Source organism: Gobius niger (assembly GCF_951799975.1).
Source record: "Gobius niger genome assembly, chromosome: 16".
NCBI lineage: Eukaryota > Metazoa > Chordata > Actinopteri > Gobiiformes > Gobiidae > Gobius > Gobius niger.
The window spans coordinates 28,607,026-28,625,069 of NC_136867.1; the positions used below are offsets into that span (position 1 = coordinate 28,607,026).

The 18,044-nt window shown below is 38.6% G+C and overlaps 1 protein-coding gene across 2 annotated transcripts; it reads right to left on the reverse strand.

Moving 5' to 3' along the window:
- Nucleotides 1–785: 785 nt before the first annotated feature.
- Nucleotides 786–10,664, reverse strand: zfyve21 (zinc finger, FYVE domain containing 21). Of its 2 annotated transcripts, XM_079573970.1 has the most exons (8): nucleotides 10,486–10,664; nucleotides 8,159–8,209; nucleotides 6,816–6,984; nucleotides 5,178–5,253; nucleotides 4,940–5,031; nucleotides 3,577–3,630; nucleotides 1,999–2,123; nucleotides 786–1,012 (listed from the first exon to the last, which is right to left on the reverse strand). In XM_079573970.1, the coding sequence occupies exons 1-8, from the start codon at nucleotides 10,609–10,611 to the stop codon at nucleotides 977–979; spliced, it is 729 nt and encodes a 242-aa protein (XP_079430096.1). In that variant the 5' UTR covers nucleotides 10,612–10,664; the 3' UTR covers nucleotides 786–976. The 2 variants fall into 2 exon arrangements, with proteins under 2 accessions (XP_079430096.1, XP_079430097.1); XM_079573971.1 differs by lacking the exon at nucleotides 3,577–3,630 and having other exon boundaries at nucleotides 789–1,012; nucleotides 10,486–10,663.
- Nucleotides 10,665–18,044: the final 7,380 nt, after the last annotated feature.

Here is an 18,044-nt window from a genome sequence, read left to right on the forward strand (position 1 = left end):
TAACCAAGTTCATTTTCTCCAGTTCAGCTTTACCCAAATCCATAAAACTCATCTATCCACATTTAACCCCTTAACTCCCACCTGAACCGAGCACATTTTCTCCAGCTTTACCCCAATCCAAAAGCTTCAGGAAAAAGGTGTGAAAATAGCAACAAAACTGAGATGAAAACAATGATGGAAATGTGACAAAAAAGTGAGAAAACATTGACGAAAAAGTTTCAAAAAATGTACAAAAAAACAACAAAAATGTAGAAAAATTTGACCAAAAAAGTGAGAAAAAATTGACGAAAAATTGAGAAAAAATTGACAAAAAGCGACAAAAAAGTCACGAAAATTTGACAAAAATGAGACGACTGCCCGACAAAAAAAGTGATGAAAAAAATCTGATGATGTGAGGAAAAAGATCAATTTAGTTTTGTAGGTCTTTCAAATGAGGCGTTACACTGGCCTACAGGATTCGGGTAAAGCTGAACTGGAGAAAATGCTCTCGGTTCAGGCGGGAGTTAAAAGGTTAAAAAAAAAAAAAAAAAATCCAACTTTTTCCAAAATGTTTCAATTTTTCTTTTAAACCGTCTCCCACAAAGGAAATGCCCATATTTGGATTACAGCGGCATCTCGGCCACAGCCTTTCCTGCTACACGTGGATACCAAACAGTATTTGTGAATAAATAAGCGTGGGAAAGACCAGGGAGGGCAGCCATGTTGGAGTTACTTCCTGGATAAACCTAGTTGATAAATCAAACATCATAAAGGGAGAGTTTGGTCTAATCTTTTCCTCTGTTTTTGCACCTGCAGCGTCTCGTCCTAACGTCTCTTTTACAGTGAAACTTTCCGAGCCTCGGTGCCACAGGAGTTAAAGCGTTAGACACTCGGAGGTAAATGTCTGCAGTGACGCCGTGGTTTGTGTTAAAGGTCGACGTCGGGAAACACAAACCGCTGAAGGGAAACACTTGGGTGAGTTCAGGCCACGGCCGGATCACGGGTCGCGAGACTCGTACAGCAACTTCGCCGCCTGGAAACAAGACACAGAGATTCTCCTTTAACCTCTTAACTCCCGCCGGAACCGAGAGGATCTTTTTCCTCACATCATCACGTTTTTCTCCATCATTTTTTTGTTGGGTATTCAACTCATTTTTGTAACTTTTTTGTTATTTTTTCGTCAATTTTTGTCACATTTTTGTCATTTTTTGTCGCATTTTTGTAATTGTTTGTGTCATTTTTTCGTCATTTAATCAAATTTTTTTCATTTTTTTTGTTACATTTTTTTCATTTTTTTGTCAAATTTTTAATCACATTTTTATCATTTTTTTGTTACATTTTTATCACATTTTTGTCATTTTTTGTCACATTTGTCATTTTTCCGTCATTTTTAAATCCATTTTTTGTAAATTTTTTGTCACATTTTTGTCATTTTTTCATCAATTTTTGTCACATTTTTTAGTAATTTTTTTTTTATCACATTTGTCATTTTTTTGTCAAATTTTTATCAAATTTTTGTCATTTTTTGTCACATTTTGGTAATTTTTTTGGTCATTTTTTTGGTCATTTTTTAGTCAAATTTTTGTCGTTTTTTTTGTCAAATTTTTATCAATTTTTTGTCATTTTTTGTCACATTTTGGTAATTTTTTTTTCATTTTTTAATCAAATTATTGTCATTTTTTGTCACATTTTTGTTGTTTTTTCGTCACTTTTTATCAATTTTTTCTTCTTCATTTTTTTGTCACATTTTTGTCATTTTTTCATCAATTTTTTGTCAATTTCTTGTCAATGTTTTCTCACTTTTTTGTCACATTTCCATCATTGTTTTCGTCTCAGTTTTTTCCAGAATCTTTTGGATTGGGGTAAAGCCAAACTGGAGAAAATGTGCTCGGTTCAGGTGGGAGTTAAGGGGTTAAATATGAGCAGTCGTTTGTTTGTTTTTATTTGTTGCTGCTGTAAACAAGATCTCTTATTGACTGAATCTCCATCTTGGATCACGGCCGCTCATCTGTCCTTCACCTTGTGCATGGCAGTGAGCCACAGCGCTGCCCCCTTGTGGTCCTGCGCCGTCTCCAGGCGGAGCTGCTCAGAGTCCTGGGAGCCCATGGGTTTGTACTGCAGCAACATCCCATTGGCCCTGGAGCCTGGAGGTCAGAGGTCAGGGGTCACACACACACATACAACAAGCTACAGCAGCTTCATGAAGAGACAGACGTTTGGAAACAACCACAATGGAGCTAAACTGCAGCTACTTTTACTCAGCTGTGTTCTTAAAGGGATATTTCAGGATTTTTGACATAGGGCCTCGTTTCCTAGTTATTTTGTAATTCATGCAGTTCTTATATTTGAAGAGTTTTTTGGTGCTAGGCTAGTGCATTTCTATGGTATCAGCTAGCCTGCATATCCCTTTAAAAGACTTGTGAGGTTCGTTTCTGCAATTCTTTTTAGGAAGTAAACACAGAATAAGATGTACATAAGGGGGCGCCCTAACTGGGGTCATATTGAGGTGGAACTGGAGAAGATCAGGCTCTATACAGGTGGCAACAAGTCAAATTTAAAGCTTTTTAAATCCCCAAATACTACAGTTATAATGACAAAATGACAAAACCGGGGCATATTGAATTTCTCAAAGTGGACATATCACGCAAAATCCATGTTAAAACCGTTTCCTTGTCGTGTGAGTTTGGACCACTAACATTTTAACCCCTTAACTCCCACCTGAACCGAGCACATTTTCTCCAGTTTGGCTTTACCCCAATCCAAAAGCTTCTGGAAAAAAGGTGTGAAAATAGCAACGAAATTGAGACGAAAACAATGATGGAAATGTGACAAAAAAGTGAGAAAACATTGACAAAAAAGTGACGAAAAATGTATGAAAAAGTGGCAAAAATGTCACAAGAAATTGACGAAAAAATGTCCGAAAAAATTACAAAAATGTGACAAAATGTGACAAAAAAATTACAAAAATAGAACAAAAATTTGATAAAAATTTGACAAAAAAAATTACAAAAATGTGACAAAAAAAATTACAAAAATGTGATAAAAAATGACAAAAAAGTTACAAAAATGAGTTAAATACCCAACAAAAAAATTCTGGAAAAAAAAATCTGATGAGGTTCAGGCGGGAGTTAAGAGGTTAAGAGGACAGGTCATTACCCAAACCTGTCCTTCACATTTATGAAGCACAAAATCCACATTTTATATGGACATAGGGTTTATCAGGCCGAGCTGAAACTGTAGTTTTTTAATAAGTTATTCCCACAGCTGCCAGCAGGAGGAGCCGCAGGCATAAATAATAAGTCCTTTTTTCAGCTCCATGTACAGGATATTTCCACTTTAAGACATTCCATCAAACAGAGGAAATGTAGTAACTTTAGTAACTTTAGTAACTTTCACAGAAAACTGCAGCTGAAGTTGTTTTCATCCTTTTTCTATTTTTGGTGAACTTGTGCAGTGAAAATGGTCAAGAAATGTCATTGTTTTGTAAGAAATGTAGATGCTCTTTTTACTGATAATGAAAGGCCTCGACCCTGGAGATGTTTATGAATGAGACGGTTCATGCAAAGTTCACCACAGTGACCACAAACAGAAGCAAACCTTCGAGGAGACCCTGAGTGTCCATCAGACTGGTGTAAGTGTGGACGCTACAGTCTGCAGCAAAACAGAGAAGAAGAGAAGAAGAAGAGAGGAGAGAGGAGGAGAGAGAAGGAGAAGAAGAGAGAAGGAGAGAGGAGAAGAGAGGAGAAGAGAGGAGAAGAAGAAGAGAGAAGGAGAGAAGAAGAAGAGAGGAGAGAGGAGGAGAGAGAAGGAGAAGAAGAGAGGAGAAGAGAGGAGAAGAGAGGAGAAGAGAGGAGGAGAGAGAAGGAGAGAGAAGGAGAAGAAGAGAGAAGGAGAGAGGAGAAGAGAGGAGAAGAGAGAGAGAAGAAGAGAGAAGAAGAGAGGAGGAGAGAGGAGAAGAGAGAAGGAGAGAGGAGGAGAGAGAAGAGAGAAGAGAGGAGAACAGAAGAAGAGAGAAGAAGAGAGGAGAAGAGAGGAGAAGAGAAGAAGGAGAGAAGAGAGGAGAACAGAAGAAGAGAGGAGAAGAGAGGAGAAGAGAAGGAGAGAGAAGAAGAGAGGAGAGAGAAGAAGAGAGAGGAAGAGAGAGGAAGAGAGGAGAAGAAGAGAGAAGAAGAGAGAAGAAGAGAGAAGAAGAGAGGAGAAGAGAGGAGAAGAGAAGAAGGAGAGAAGAGAGGAGAACAGAAGAAGAGAGGAGAAGAGAGAAGAAGAGAAGGAGAGAGAAGAAGAGAGGAGAGAGAAGGAGAGAGAAGAAGAGAGAGGAAGAGAGAGGAAGAGAGGAGAGAGAAGGAGAGAGAAGAAGAGAGGAGAGAGAAGGAGAGAGAAGAAGAGAGAGGAAGAGAGAGGAAGAGAGGAGAAGAGAGAAGAAGAGAGGAGAAGAGGGAGAGAAGAAGAGAGGAGAAGAGAGAAGGAGAGAGGAGGAGAGAGAAGGAGAGGGAAGAGGAGAGAAGAAGAGAGGAGAAGAGAGAAGGAGAAGGAAGAGGAGAGAAGAAGAGAGGAGAAGAGAGAAGAAGAGAGGAGAAGAGAGAAGGAGAGAAGAAAGAAAGAAGAAAAGAGAGATGACAGAAGAGAAAGAAAGAAAGAAGAAAGGAGAAGAGAGAAGAACAAAGAGAAGAGAGAACAACAGAGAAGAACAGAAAAGAGAAGAAGAGAAGGAGAGAAGAGAGGAGAAGAAAGAACAGAGAGAAGAGAAGAGAGAAGAAGAACAGAGAAGAGAAGAAGAGAGAAGAAAGAAGAACAGAGAGAAGAGAGGAGAGAAGAAGAGAGAGCCGGCAGAGACAGAGAGAGGGTTAGTCTGAGGACAGTTACGGGTTAGATCAAACCCACACAGTCCAGCCAGAGGAGGCTTTTATTAACGTGTTTTTAACGTGTTTTTAACGTGTTATTAACATGTTATAGCGCTGACCTCCGGGAGAGTTCGGGTCCGTGAGGATCTGTAAACTCGACACACGCGACAGCTCCACCTCGAAGTGCGACTCCCCGTCCAGGAACAGGTATCTGACCGAGACACAGACACGACTCAGTGAAAAACGGGGAATCATTGGGGGGAAAATGGGAGAAACTGGGGCAAAATGAAGGAAAAAATGGTGAAAAAAAAACTCCTCAAAACAAAACAACATTCAGTGATGTTGAAAAAGTCTGACCTGTGGTTGTTGGAGAGGCGACACGTCATGGTTTCATTTTTCTCCGCCGCTCCCAGAGTCACGACGAACGTTCCTCCTGCGAAAGAAATCAACATCACATAAGGTCTTTAGAAACTTCACAAAAACAAAAGTCTTTGCTCAGATTCTCTAACGTCTGCTCTTCAGTGAGTAAAGGTCAGTTTAGCAGTTTTGTTTTTATTAGCGATGGCTTTGCTGCATCAATACTGTATGAGATGATTTCCCAGCATGCCTCGGGGCTCAGATTGCCGACACGGGGGACATTTGTCGCCGGCGGCAGGAGGTCGAGAGCGAGAGGTATTTATAGAAACTGAAGAGACCTGATAATGAACAGAGAGTCAGAGAGACCGAAGGGTTAAAGGCCGTCTTATTGTGTTTCTACAGCAGCAGCAGAAAGGCAAATATAATGATTTTTAAAGATTTTTTCAATAGATTTTCATCCATTCCAGTAAACAAAAAAGCACATTGGACACGAGAAAACATTGACAAAAAAGTGACGACAAATTGATGAGAAAGTGGCAAAAATGTCACAAGAAATTGACAAAAAATGGAGGAAAAAATGACAAAAATGTGACAAAAAAATGACAAAAAATTACAAAAAATTTATGAAAAAATGACGAAAAAATGTGACCATAATGTGATAAAAAATTGACAAAAATGACAAAACATGTACAATAGGTGAATCCTCCAGCAGGTGATTCTGACCATCAGCCTGGCTCCACATCATGGAGGTGGGTCTCCGAGCGCGGGCAATATTTTCCTTAAATATCAGTATTTATTAAGAACATTTTGCTCAAAAATGTGTGTAATTTAGAACATTTTACTTAAAGGGACTATAAGGAGTTTAAAAATGTTAAAATTAAGTATTTTCCTCCCCCCACATGTTCCAGCCATGTCCTAATGTGTAGAATGAGCTCAGACCTGTTCACCACAACTGCCTCTAAAATCCTGTACGTCACTCAAAAATGTGTCACTTCGGCCCGAATTGCCGTCATGCATGAGCTTAATATAGAAGGTGCAGTTACACATATGGCCTGGGGTGGCAGTAGTGAGTATAAAATGGCGAACTTGCTTCCTACCCCTTTAAATCAAGCAACATTTAAGTAAAATACCCCAAAATTTTTCACTAAATAAGAATGTTTTCCTTAAATTATTCCATTTTCTGAGGACATTTTGCTTAATTCTAGCTATTTATTTGCTTAAATTTAGTGTTTCTTTCTTGTTTTTTGATGAGAAAAATATTCTGGAAATAAGAATTCTTAGCAAGAAAAAAATGCTGACCCCATTGGCAGAATTTTTTCCTTAAAACAAGACAAAATGTCTTATTTTAAGATTTATTCCCTTGTTTTTTGTCGGGTACTTTTTGCAGTGAAAAGCTTTGTAACTGAGCAATGTCTTGATTTCCAAAGAAGTGTTGCTTTAATGTCTGTTGGAATCAAATGTAATACTTTATACTGACATTTAAGGCCTTAATATTAGCACAGTCCATATAAAAGTGTTTATAGTGGTGTACCTCTGAGCTGTGAGTGTCGTAGTATAATGTAATACTTTACCTCCGAGCAGCACTTTGAGCACATTTGGACAGAGCTTTGAGTGTCGTAGTATAATGTAATACTTTACCTCCGAGCAGCACTTTGAGCTGCTTGTCGTAGAAGTCGAGTTCCCTCTGAGAGACCAGGCCACAGTCCGAGCACTGTCTGACCGGGTCCACGAAGCACATCCGCGGCAGAGGCAGCTTCTTACTGCAGCATTTATCACAGAAACAGCGGCCGCAGCGACGGCAGTGGTGCTGCAGGGGGCGGCAGAGAGGCGGGCGTGAGTGGATTACAAGTGGATAATTTTGGATTATGACCTTATATTTGTAATCTATGCTAAATGCCTTTTACTTAAAGAGGGGTATTATGCAAAATGGACTTTTTCAAGCTTTACATCATGTTATTATGTCATTCCCTCATTAAAAACATGCCTGAAGTGTTGCCTTGGCACATTCATGTATTTCTGAGTAATCTGTAAAAACTCTGATGGCGGCCATTTTAGGGACAGGTTTGCCTGAGTCCTCCTAGGAACGCCCCCACCTCCTGGAGACGCCTCCGAGCTTTCATCACCAGCCGAGTAACCAACCACTGCTCCTCAGCAGAACCCCCTCCCCACTGATGCCACAGACAGCGTGTGGAGGGTAGGGCTGAAACAACTAATCGATTAATCGACGACTAATCGATTATTGAAATAGTCAACAACTATTTTAGTAATCGATTAATCGTTTTCTGGTTCACACAGACTCAAATAGAGCAAAAATTACATGAAAATGTAGTATTTTTGATGAAAACCTACTACTTCTAACCTACTTCTTATAGCAAGTGTATGTAGTACACTTTGCACATTGTAAATTTCATGAATATCTGTTTGTGTCTCATCCAATCAGAAGCAGAATTAGCACCAAGAGCCTCCAACAAACATTTTCTTTACGTTTACTCCATCAACACGTCCTCAAGCGGATCCACTTTAGCTTCATGTGATAAAAACACACCATTCATAGCCAAGCGACTAATCGATTAATCGTAAAAATAGTCGATAGATTAATCGATTACAAAATAATCGTTAGTTGCAGCCCTAGTGGAGGGGGCGTGTCTGAAAGGGTCAGAGGTTCTTAAAGAGACAGAGGCCTATTTCAAGACATTCACTACAGCCATTTTGAGAGAGACATTTTATCCAAGGCAGTTGTTCTAATTTACTGCATTTACAGACCAACAGAAGGTTTGCTCATCATTGTAGTGTGTTATAGACTGGTGCTATGTGACTGAAAAAAGCAGAATACCCCCTCTTTAAAGGCTGCGGTGCCGCTTCAGACCAAATACGTTTTGTTTCACCATGAGACGACGACACTTTCTGAGATATCAAATGGGCAGCAGAAAAAGTTCTTCCAAGTCGCACATTGTAAAGTGGTGAAAAGTTGAAAGTGAGACCTTTCTCCTGATGAAGTCGAACTTGGTGTCACACTGCATACATCTGGAACACTGAGGACAGGAAGAGAGAGGAGGGAAGTCAAAACACACAGACCAGCAAAAAACAAGACACGGACCAAAGAGTAAAACGTCCCGCTTGGTTTAGACGTGAACTTTTTGTGCCATTTTGAACAATATAGACTTAAAAGATCATAACAGACTTGAACACTAACTGAGGCAGTGCAATATGTTTGGTTGGTGTAATTTGTGTATTGGTCAAAACAAACAAAACGTGTAGTTAAAAAGCTACACAGAGATAACGCAGTAAAACAGTTTTATGTCTGACTTCTCCTCTGGTCAAAGTTTCTTTCTCGTCTCGTCTGTTTGACTTTGGATTCACTTTCTTCAGCTTTGGCCAAAACAAACACAGAAGTGACCAGTGGAAAACTACTGCTTTAGAAAAATAAGAACCAGAGGCAGGCACAGGATTCGAACTGAAAACACACTGACTAAATAACTCTCTGCAAAATCACTTAATAATACTAATCAACAATTGCTACTAGAGCCAAAGAGACTGTGTTTAAATCCACGTCACTGTTGCACGAAGACAAACGTGCGACACATTCACGGCTCCTTTTACAGGCGTTATTCGGTGCTTGACATAATGAAGTGTTTATTGCGTGTTTGTGGACGGATTCTTTCTGCAGCTGCGTGCGTGGCTCAGAGTAAAACGCCCAACTCCACAAAATACAAAAGAAACGCGAAAACAAAGGAAAAGCAGGCAGGGACTTTCACAATAAAATACATGTCGTAGTACAGTGGTGGAAAAGGCATCGGAATAAGGAAAAATTAAGAGCAACTATTAAATAATTACTGAGATACACTTTATATAGCATTTTTTATATATAGATAAACATATTTACATTAAGATTAAGATTATAATGTGTTTTAAGACAGTTTTAACCTCTTACCCCCCGCCTGAACCGAGCATACTGTCTCCAGTTCAGCTTAACCCAAATCGAAAAGCTTCTCGACTGAAATGCCTCATTTGAAAGATGAGACCTACAAAACTGATCGTGACTTTTTTGTTGCATTGTGGCTGCGTTTTTGTCATTTTTTGTTGCTTTCTTCATCACTTTTTTTTAACCTTCTTTTTGACGCTTTTCCGGCAGATTTGTCACATTTTTGTCACTTTTGCTTGTTGATTGTTTGCCACTGTTTTGCCACTGTTTTGTTGATTTTTTGCCACTTTTTTGCCACTTTTTTGTTGATTTTTCGCCACTTTGTTATTTTTTTTTGCCACTTTTTTGTTAATTTTTTGCCACTATTTTGTTATTTTTTGGCACTGTTTTGTTTATTTTTTTTGGCAATTTTTTGTTTATTTTTTGTCACTTTTTTGTTGATTTTTTGTCACTTTTTTGTTGATTTTTTGTCACTTTTTTGTTGATTTTTTGTCACTTTTTTGCTTAATTTTTGTCACTTTTTTGTTGATTTTTTTGTCACTTTTTTGTTGATTTTTTGTCACTTTTTTGTTGATTTTTGTCACTTTTTTGTTGATTTTTTTGTCACTTTTTTGTTGATTTTTTGTCACTTTTTTGTAAATTTCTTGCCACTTTTTCCTTCATTATTGTCACTTTTTTGGTTGTTTTTTCATCCTTGTTTTTGTCACCGTCTTGCTGTTTTACTAAGAAGCTTTTAGATTTGGGTAAAGTCAAACTAGAGATAATATACTCTGTTCAGGCGAGGTTAGAAACACAGAGAAAATAAATGAAATGTAGTAATACTTAAAGGGACTATAAGGAGTTTAAAAATGTTAAAATTAAGTATTTTCCTCCACCTACATGTTCCAGCCATGTCCTAATGTGTAGAATGAGCTCAGACCTGTTCACCACAACTGCCTCTAAAATCCTGTACGGTCACTCAAAAATGTATCACTTCGGCCCGAATTGCCGTCATGCACGAGCTTAATATAGAAGGTGCAGTTACATATATGGCCAGAGGTGGCAGTAGTGAGTATAAAATGGCGAACTTGCTTCCAGCCCCTTTAACCATGTTTTTTTCTTTCTTTTTGTTTTAAATAAAAATAATATTAATAAAAAACTTTAGGACGTTTAGGGAGTTATACTTTTGAATAGCTGTAATCGCACCATGTTTGCACTGAAAAATGATGAGTAAAAAGGGATTATTATTTTTAAATAAATGAGTGAACGCTTTAACTTTGAAAACCGGAAGTCTCTCCGCCAACACTCCCGCTAGCTTGTCTCCGCACGGCTCTCATCATGGCCTCTTGTCAAATAAAAAAGAAGCAGTTCCTGAAAGCGCTTTAAATAGAGCTTTAAATGCGTCACCTCTCGGTCCGGGACCCAGCGCGGCTCGTCCAGGCTGAAGGGGCTGTGGAAGGCGCCGTTCTCCGGGACCATGCGGAGGCCGCTGGGGCTGCGGATCAGCTTCTTACCGTCCGGGACCGAGGACATGTCTGTGACGGTCCGCGGCTCCGGGCTCAGGCTAATGTGGCTAATGCTAACGCAGCTCTGACGGACAGCGGGTTTAGCCAATGAGAGGGCAGAGGGAGGGGGGCTGGACCAATCAGAGCGCGGGGAGGCGGGGCACGGCAGAGTGGAATGTTTTGGTTTTTATTGCGGCCAAAGATCCGCCCACAGGACCGTTCATTATGGTTCATTGGAGTAATGTTTGTTTGCACGTAGGACATACACGAATGCACGGGATATTTTACATATACATACATTAAGCATTAAAACCAACAAATGTCTCCATAAAGAAAAACATTTAGTAACTTGACTGACACTTTTGAGGCAAATCTTCTCCAGTTTGGCTTTACCTAAATCTAAGAGCTTCTTGAAAAAAAAGTGTCAAAATAACAACGAAAACGAGGATGAAGAGGCAACACAAATGCAAAAGAATCAACAAAAATGGCAAAAATTCCACAAAAAAGTGGCAAAAAATCAACAAAAATGGCAAAAAATCAGCAAAAAAGTGGCACAAATTCAACAAAAAATTGCACAAATTCAACAAAAAAGTGGCAGAAAATCAGCAAAAAAATTGCAAAAAATCAACAAAAAATGGGAAAAATTCAACAAAATAGTGGGAATAAATCAACAAAAAATTAACAAAAAAGTGGCAAAAAATCAACAAAAAAGTGGCAAAAATTCAACAAAAAAGTGGCAAAAAATCAGAGAAAAAAAGGCAAAAATTCAACAAAAAAATGGCAAAAAATCAACAAAAAAGTGGCAAAAATTCAACAAAAAAAGTGGCTAAAATTCAACAAAAAATTGCAAAAATTCAACAAAAAAGTGGCAAAAAATCCACAAAGTGGCAAAAAATTCAACAAAAAAGTGACAAATATTCAACAAAATAGTGGGAATAAATCAACAAAAAATGGCAAAAAATCAACAAAAAAAGTTTTTACACTGTTCCTCTCCGGTTGAGAAGCTTTTAGATTTAAGTAAAGCTGAACTGCAGAAAATGTGCTTGGTTCAGACGGGAGTCAAAGGTTAAGTAAAAGTACTTGGAGAAAATGTTACTTGTGCTGTGAGTAATTGAAATGGACAGTGGGAAAAGTAACAATTATCAAGAGTACAGATACTTCATCATAATTTTACTCAAGTAGAAGTAAAAAGTACCGCATGGTAAAACTACTCCCAGTCTCAAATACAATTTCTTGAGTTACTTGAGTAAATGTAGCTGAGTACTACAAAGATCAAAACGAGTAAGGATTACAAATAGAAAAGTAATGCTATAAAAAGGTATATATTCATAAGGATGAAAAATACTATGGATTCACTTTTTGCCAAAGTTTTTAAAGAAGTTCAAATGAAAAGTGAAAATACTAATAAATCTTTTTTGACGGCCTTATTACACCACCCAAGAGCATCGCAGTACTTATTTTGTTTGGAGTCTAAAAATACTGAAGCTGGTTTGTCCACTTTGGAACTCGCTCATGTATTTTCCTTCACACAAAAGTAAAAAGTAAAAAGGAGCAGCAGAAATATTTTGCTCCTGTTCTTCCCCTTCGGTTCAAGGCTACTTAGGTCATAGTGCAGTAAATATTGCAAAAGAAGCTGCCATTTCCTGTTTTTGCTGAATCTAAAAGGTCACCTGGGTTCAGACAGTTCTAAAGAGAAAGAGAGAAAACATCCTGAGGAGGCAGTTTTGTTTCTCCACAAATATTTTATTAACAGCTTGTAACAGAAACAGCCCGAAGCCAGAAAACACAGGAGGCAATATATTAAAAACACATCAACAATAAACAACTTCAAACTTTTAAAACAATATTTACATTCAACTTTACAGACTCTGGAGATAAAACTGACAACGAGACGAGTGACACAGAAGAAGTGGAAACAGGGACTGGACTGGAGTCGTGTTTGTTTTGCACATTATTCCTTTTGCAGATACGTTATGGTGAAAAGTGCAAAGCTCTTTAAGGGAATCAAACCAAGTGCAACAACAGACTGCGGATCTTATTCACCAGTGTTCAACTGGATTTGCATTTTACTTGTGTTTGGCATCATTTGTTCTTCTCTTAGAGCAGCGCTAAGTAACTTGTTTACCTTAATAAATCATTTGTAAATATTAGCACGAGTTACATTAAGCTGAGGAGTTTATTGAAATGTGGATATTTTAACACATTGAGTGCCAAAACTGGAAAAATGTGTGGTTTTGGGAGCTCTGTGATGAACAGAAGTGAAATAAAACTTGTGAAAAGTCACATCTGGACATTTTATATATATATAATTGCGTTTCTTTTTTTCTTTTTTTTTGTCTGAGGGAGCTTTACAACGTAGCAAACAGCTGTAAAAGCAGTTGAGATTTCAACATTTCTCTGAGTTTTTAAATGGTTAAAATCGGTCGACTGAGAAACATCCCGTTAAAGTCTTCAATCCAGAACCAGGCTGTTTAAATGCACATGTGATAAAAAGAGATCGAGAACACACGTTTTTCAACAATGTTTTTGTTGAAAATTGACTTGAAACTGAGATATTTAGGCATTTAGTCTCTTCACACAACGTTAGTGTCCATCCAGAGAGGAGAGAGGAGTTAATCAGAAAGAAGAGTTTCATAAAAATCCCATTATCTCCGAATCTAGAAAAAAATCTGTCATTTTTGATCAGAAACTAACCTCTGTTAAGCTTAGATTTCTCAGAGGCACGAGAATTAAACTGTTCTCACCTACGGAGAACTTAGAGCAGGGGTGTCAAACATACGGCCTGTGGGCCGGATCAGGTCCGTGACATGATTTAATCCGGCCCTGCCCTGTAGAGCATAAATTCCAGTTAGTCTTTAGCCCATTCCTGTGCTGGCATTACATTTAAAAAAGGAAAAAGTTCCACACGTGTCCAGCAGAGGGCACTGACATAATAAGAGCTCAGGGTATGAACAACACATTATATAGCCATGTGGTAAATGGACAGTCTGCCCCAGGACGGCTGTGGCTTCAATAACAGCTTACCACCACCGAGTGTGGAGTGAATGAGGAACAACAGGCTTGTAAAGTGCAATACAAGTGTGAGCCGTCGTTATTAATGAAGCTACAGTCACGTTGGGGCTTTGACCAAATCACAGCTTATTATTATTATTATTATTCATTTATTGGGAACATTTTCTCTATTATATGCGGCCCCCGACCTGCCGTGGGAGCCGAATTTCGGCCCGGGACCCAAAATGAGTTTGACCCCAAAATTGGCATGTCTCATCTATTATTGATTAAATTAGTGCAAAAGGCCGAGCGATTTCCTCATTTTGATATAATGTTAGATCGAATTCCTGCTGGAAACAGATTTAATGCTTTTTAATGAAATTGAAGTCCTTAATTTTAGAACCTCGTGCTTCTTCTTTGTAAAGTCACTCACTGTGTCACTCGCTGCCAGTCTCTCTCCAGACGTTCGTTCAAATGTATGTGCCTCGTTACTTTCTGTAGCTTCTAAAAAACAATAGATTCATTACTTTCCGGGAACAGACCGATCAACAGTCGACGTCATTGGATAAAAGTCAGTAAATCTTCATCTGCAGTTATTCCAGATTCTTCTGTTTGACAAAAAAGCTCCAGTGCAAAAGCTCAAACTTCAACACAGCAAAACCTTCCACTTTTAACTTAAGGACGTAAATATTCTTCACGCGATGGGCCTCGTTCAACAAAACTGTCTGGACCGAGGTCGACGGGAGGTCAGCGTGTCCTCGAGCAAGACACTTCATCCAGTTTGTCTTTATAAACTTAACACAAACACATCTAAGCATTTATCTTTTCCAAGCATTTCGCAGCAGCCTATGATTTAAAACAAGCTGAATTCTACGGTAACTGTGAGAGGTGGGCTCTTTGGAAGAAGATATTAACTTTATCTCCACTGTCAAGAAATGCGGAAAGAAATGGTGGAGAAAAAAATGGGGACAAAATGGAAAAAAAATAGGATAAATGGGGAGAAAGAATGGGGAAATAATTGGGAAAAAAGTGGGGAGAAAATAGAGGAAAAACAAGGGAAATATAGGGAGAAAAATGGGGGGAAAGTGGAGAAAAATCGGGGGGGAAATATGGAAGAAAATGCAGAAAAAATTACAAAATATGGGGGAAAAATAGGGATAAAATTAAGACAAAATGGCAAAATATGGGGTAGAAAATGGGGGGGGGGGGGGGATTCTGCCCTTTTGTGGTCTGTCCAGGGCAAATATCTTCTTGATCAACAAAGTGATGTTAAACATTTTTACATGTTTCGAATGATTTGCAAAAATATCAAGATCATTTTTGTCAATATCGCCCAATGGTGAAAATGCTGAATTCTGGACATGGATCATAGTTTATGCTCAGTGTTGGGAATATTACAATTATAATATATTCTGTATTAGTAGTTACAGTTTTAAAAATGTAGTATGTTTGTGTTACATAATGCTGTTTCATGAATGTAGCTGAGTTACTGTGAGTTACTTTGAGTTACTTTTGGCAAAATGTCCTTTTCCTTCACTTCCCCACTCTCTCCTGTTTTTTGTTTTAACTAAAGACAACAGATCTTATTCACCAGTGTTAAACTTGATCTGGTTCAACACTTTATTTGAGGGAGTTTGGCTTTTTTTTGTTCAACACAAACCATTCAAATGCTCTTGTAAGTTACTTAACGAATTTAACTAATGATAAATATATTCCCATATTTTGTGTAAGTAATATGGACGAGGGTCACATGACACTTTGTGACAGTTTTTGTTTTTGTGATGGGTCCAGCCATTCGGGGGAGGGAAGAGAATCTTATTAGTGATCTATATAGATACAGACGGCATCTCGTCATAGAAGGGGGCGTGGCTTCGCCAAGGGGGAAAATAGAATCTTTAGAGAAACACAATTTTCCCACTTTTTGACATTTTCTGGTGGAATATAAACTTATTTATCACATAAATAAAGTCAAATGTAAATCAGGCCCATGTGGATATTTTCTCACAGCAGATTGTTCTGTAGAAGTGAAAAAAAAAAAGGCAGTTGTAGCAAGCGCTAGCTAACCGTTAACATTAGCCCGATGCTAACATGTAGCATGAAGTTAGCATTCTCCGTTATTCATGTCCTTATTGGCTGTTGAACCACTTTGCTCCATGTCTTTGTATCATTATTTAGTAGAAAACTAGATTCATATTTCAGCATTTGTTAAAGTCGTTTTTGAATAATTAGAGAAAGTTTAGATTTTTCTCCAAATTGTTTTCCCCCTTAACCATTTTCAAACATGACCATATATGGGCGATTGCAGAGATGCCGTCTGTATCTATAGTGCTTTTCATATGACACAAGTCACACGCAAAGCACTTCACACATGGAAGGGAGGGGGGGGGGGGGTCATTCACTCCAGGTTGATGGTGGTGAGCGACATTTGTAGCCACAGTTTCCCCTGGGGCAGACTGACAGAAGAGAGGCTGCTCACATCTGCGCCAACGGTCCCTCCGACCACCACCAACCACTCACACACAGTGTCTTGCCCAAGGACACGACAGTCTGCACCTGCAGGAACCCCCGACCTTCCGATCATGAGATGTCTCTCATTATTAAGATATTCACCATAAACCAAGTCCAGGATTCAGCGTTTTGACCGTCACCATGGTTACCACAGTAGGATTCTCAGCTCCAGCTCAGTGTCAGATCATAGGCTGTTTGAAAAGATCATCCATAATAACAGCAGCTTTAGCTTTAGCTTCCCTGTTTTGTGCTCGAGGCCGCCCGTCTTCTGCATAGTAACAGCGCTCCGTACATTCAAAACACGCCTTCATCTAAAACGACAGGACTTCAGCCAAACCTACGGCAGTTTTGGTCAAACTCAGTAAAATGCATAATAATTCTGTGTATAATCTAAGAGTTCACGGCGTCAAAATAAATAGCTTCCAGTTCAAAACACATTTAACAATAACGATAAAAGCTAAATCCACCACGTGTAACGAACGGTAAACAGTTTCCTCCATTTTACAATTCACGCTGAAATCATTTACATTTATCCAAATTCTCTTTTTGGTTTTGGAAAATCTCATGTCAAGTAGTGGCAGACGAGCTCGGTTTATTCTGCAGCGTTTTAGACGTTTCTTGAAGCTGATAAATGACAAAAGCCTTTTCACAACAGGCTTTAAGGCGAGACGCTGCAGGAGGAAAAGAAAATATATACATTTATAGATATGATGCTTTTGCTGTAGATTACGGACATGAACAGAGTGTGAGGAAAACATGTGTCATTGTATGTTTTCATCAAAATAAGGCACTTCATGCATATTAGTTTGAGCCAGGTTTAAATGTATGGCTTTTTTTGTGACATATTAGTTACAAAGATTTGCTCAGAGGGATTTTGGATCTTGTTTAGTTTTTGAATATTCTATTTATAAAAAGAGAAATAGAAATAGTTTTTGGGTTCAAAGCTCAATAAATCAGGCACAAAAAGTAAATATCAAGCATTGGTTTAAATGACTACATAGATACAGACAGAAACGGGTCATAGAAGGGGGCGTGGCCTCGCTGAGGGGGAATCAGAATCTTTAGGTAAACAACTTTTCACTCTTTTTATCCATTTTCTGGCGAAATATAAACTTATTTATCACATATAAATAAAGTCAAGTCTAAATCGGATCCATATGGATGTTTATTCACAGCAGACTATTCAGTAGAAGCAAAAAAACGTCAGTCGTAGCTAGCACTAGTTAGCGTTAGCACCATGTTAGCATTCTCCGTTATTTTTGTATTTATGGGCTGTTGAACCTCTTTGCTCCATGTCTTTGTATCTTTATTTAGTAGAAAACTATATTCATAATTCAGCATTTGTAAAAGTAGTTTTTGAATAATTAGAGAAAGTTCAGATTTTTCTCCAAATTGTTTTCCCCCTTAACTGTTTTCAAACATGACCATATATGGGTGATTCCAGAGATGCCGTCTGTATCTATGTCACTCCACACACTAAGTCACTTCCTGGATACATGTCCAGCTCAAAGCGAGAAAATGTCATCAGTTAATTATCATAAAGAGAGAATTTGGTCTTTTTTTTCCTCTGACGTTAAAACGAAAACGTTAAAGGGGCTAGATGCAAGTTTGTGATTGTATGCTCACTACTGCCACCTCAGGTCTTATGTGTAACAGCAGCTTCTATATTAAGCTTGTGCATGACGGCCTTTTCTGAGTGACAGTGCAGGATTTTAGAGGCAGTTGTGGTGAACAGGTCTGGGCTCATTCTACACATTAGGACATTGTTGGAATATGGGGGGGGAGGAAAATACAGAATTTCAACATTTTTAAACTCCGTATAGTCTCTTTAAGGAGAAAACTAGACCGCAGCGTTTCCACCTGCAGCGTTTCCACCTGCAGCGTCTCGCCTTTAGCAGAGTTCTCCTTCGAGCTTGATAAGTTTCAAAGCAGTGGCTTTTTTAAAGGCAAAGCGAGTGACGA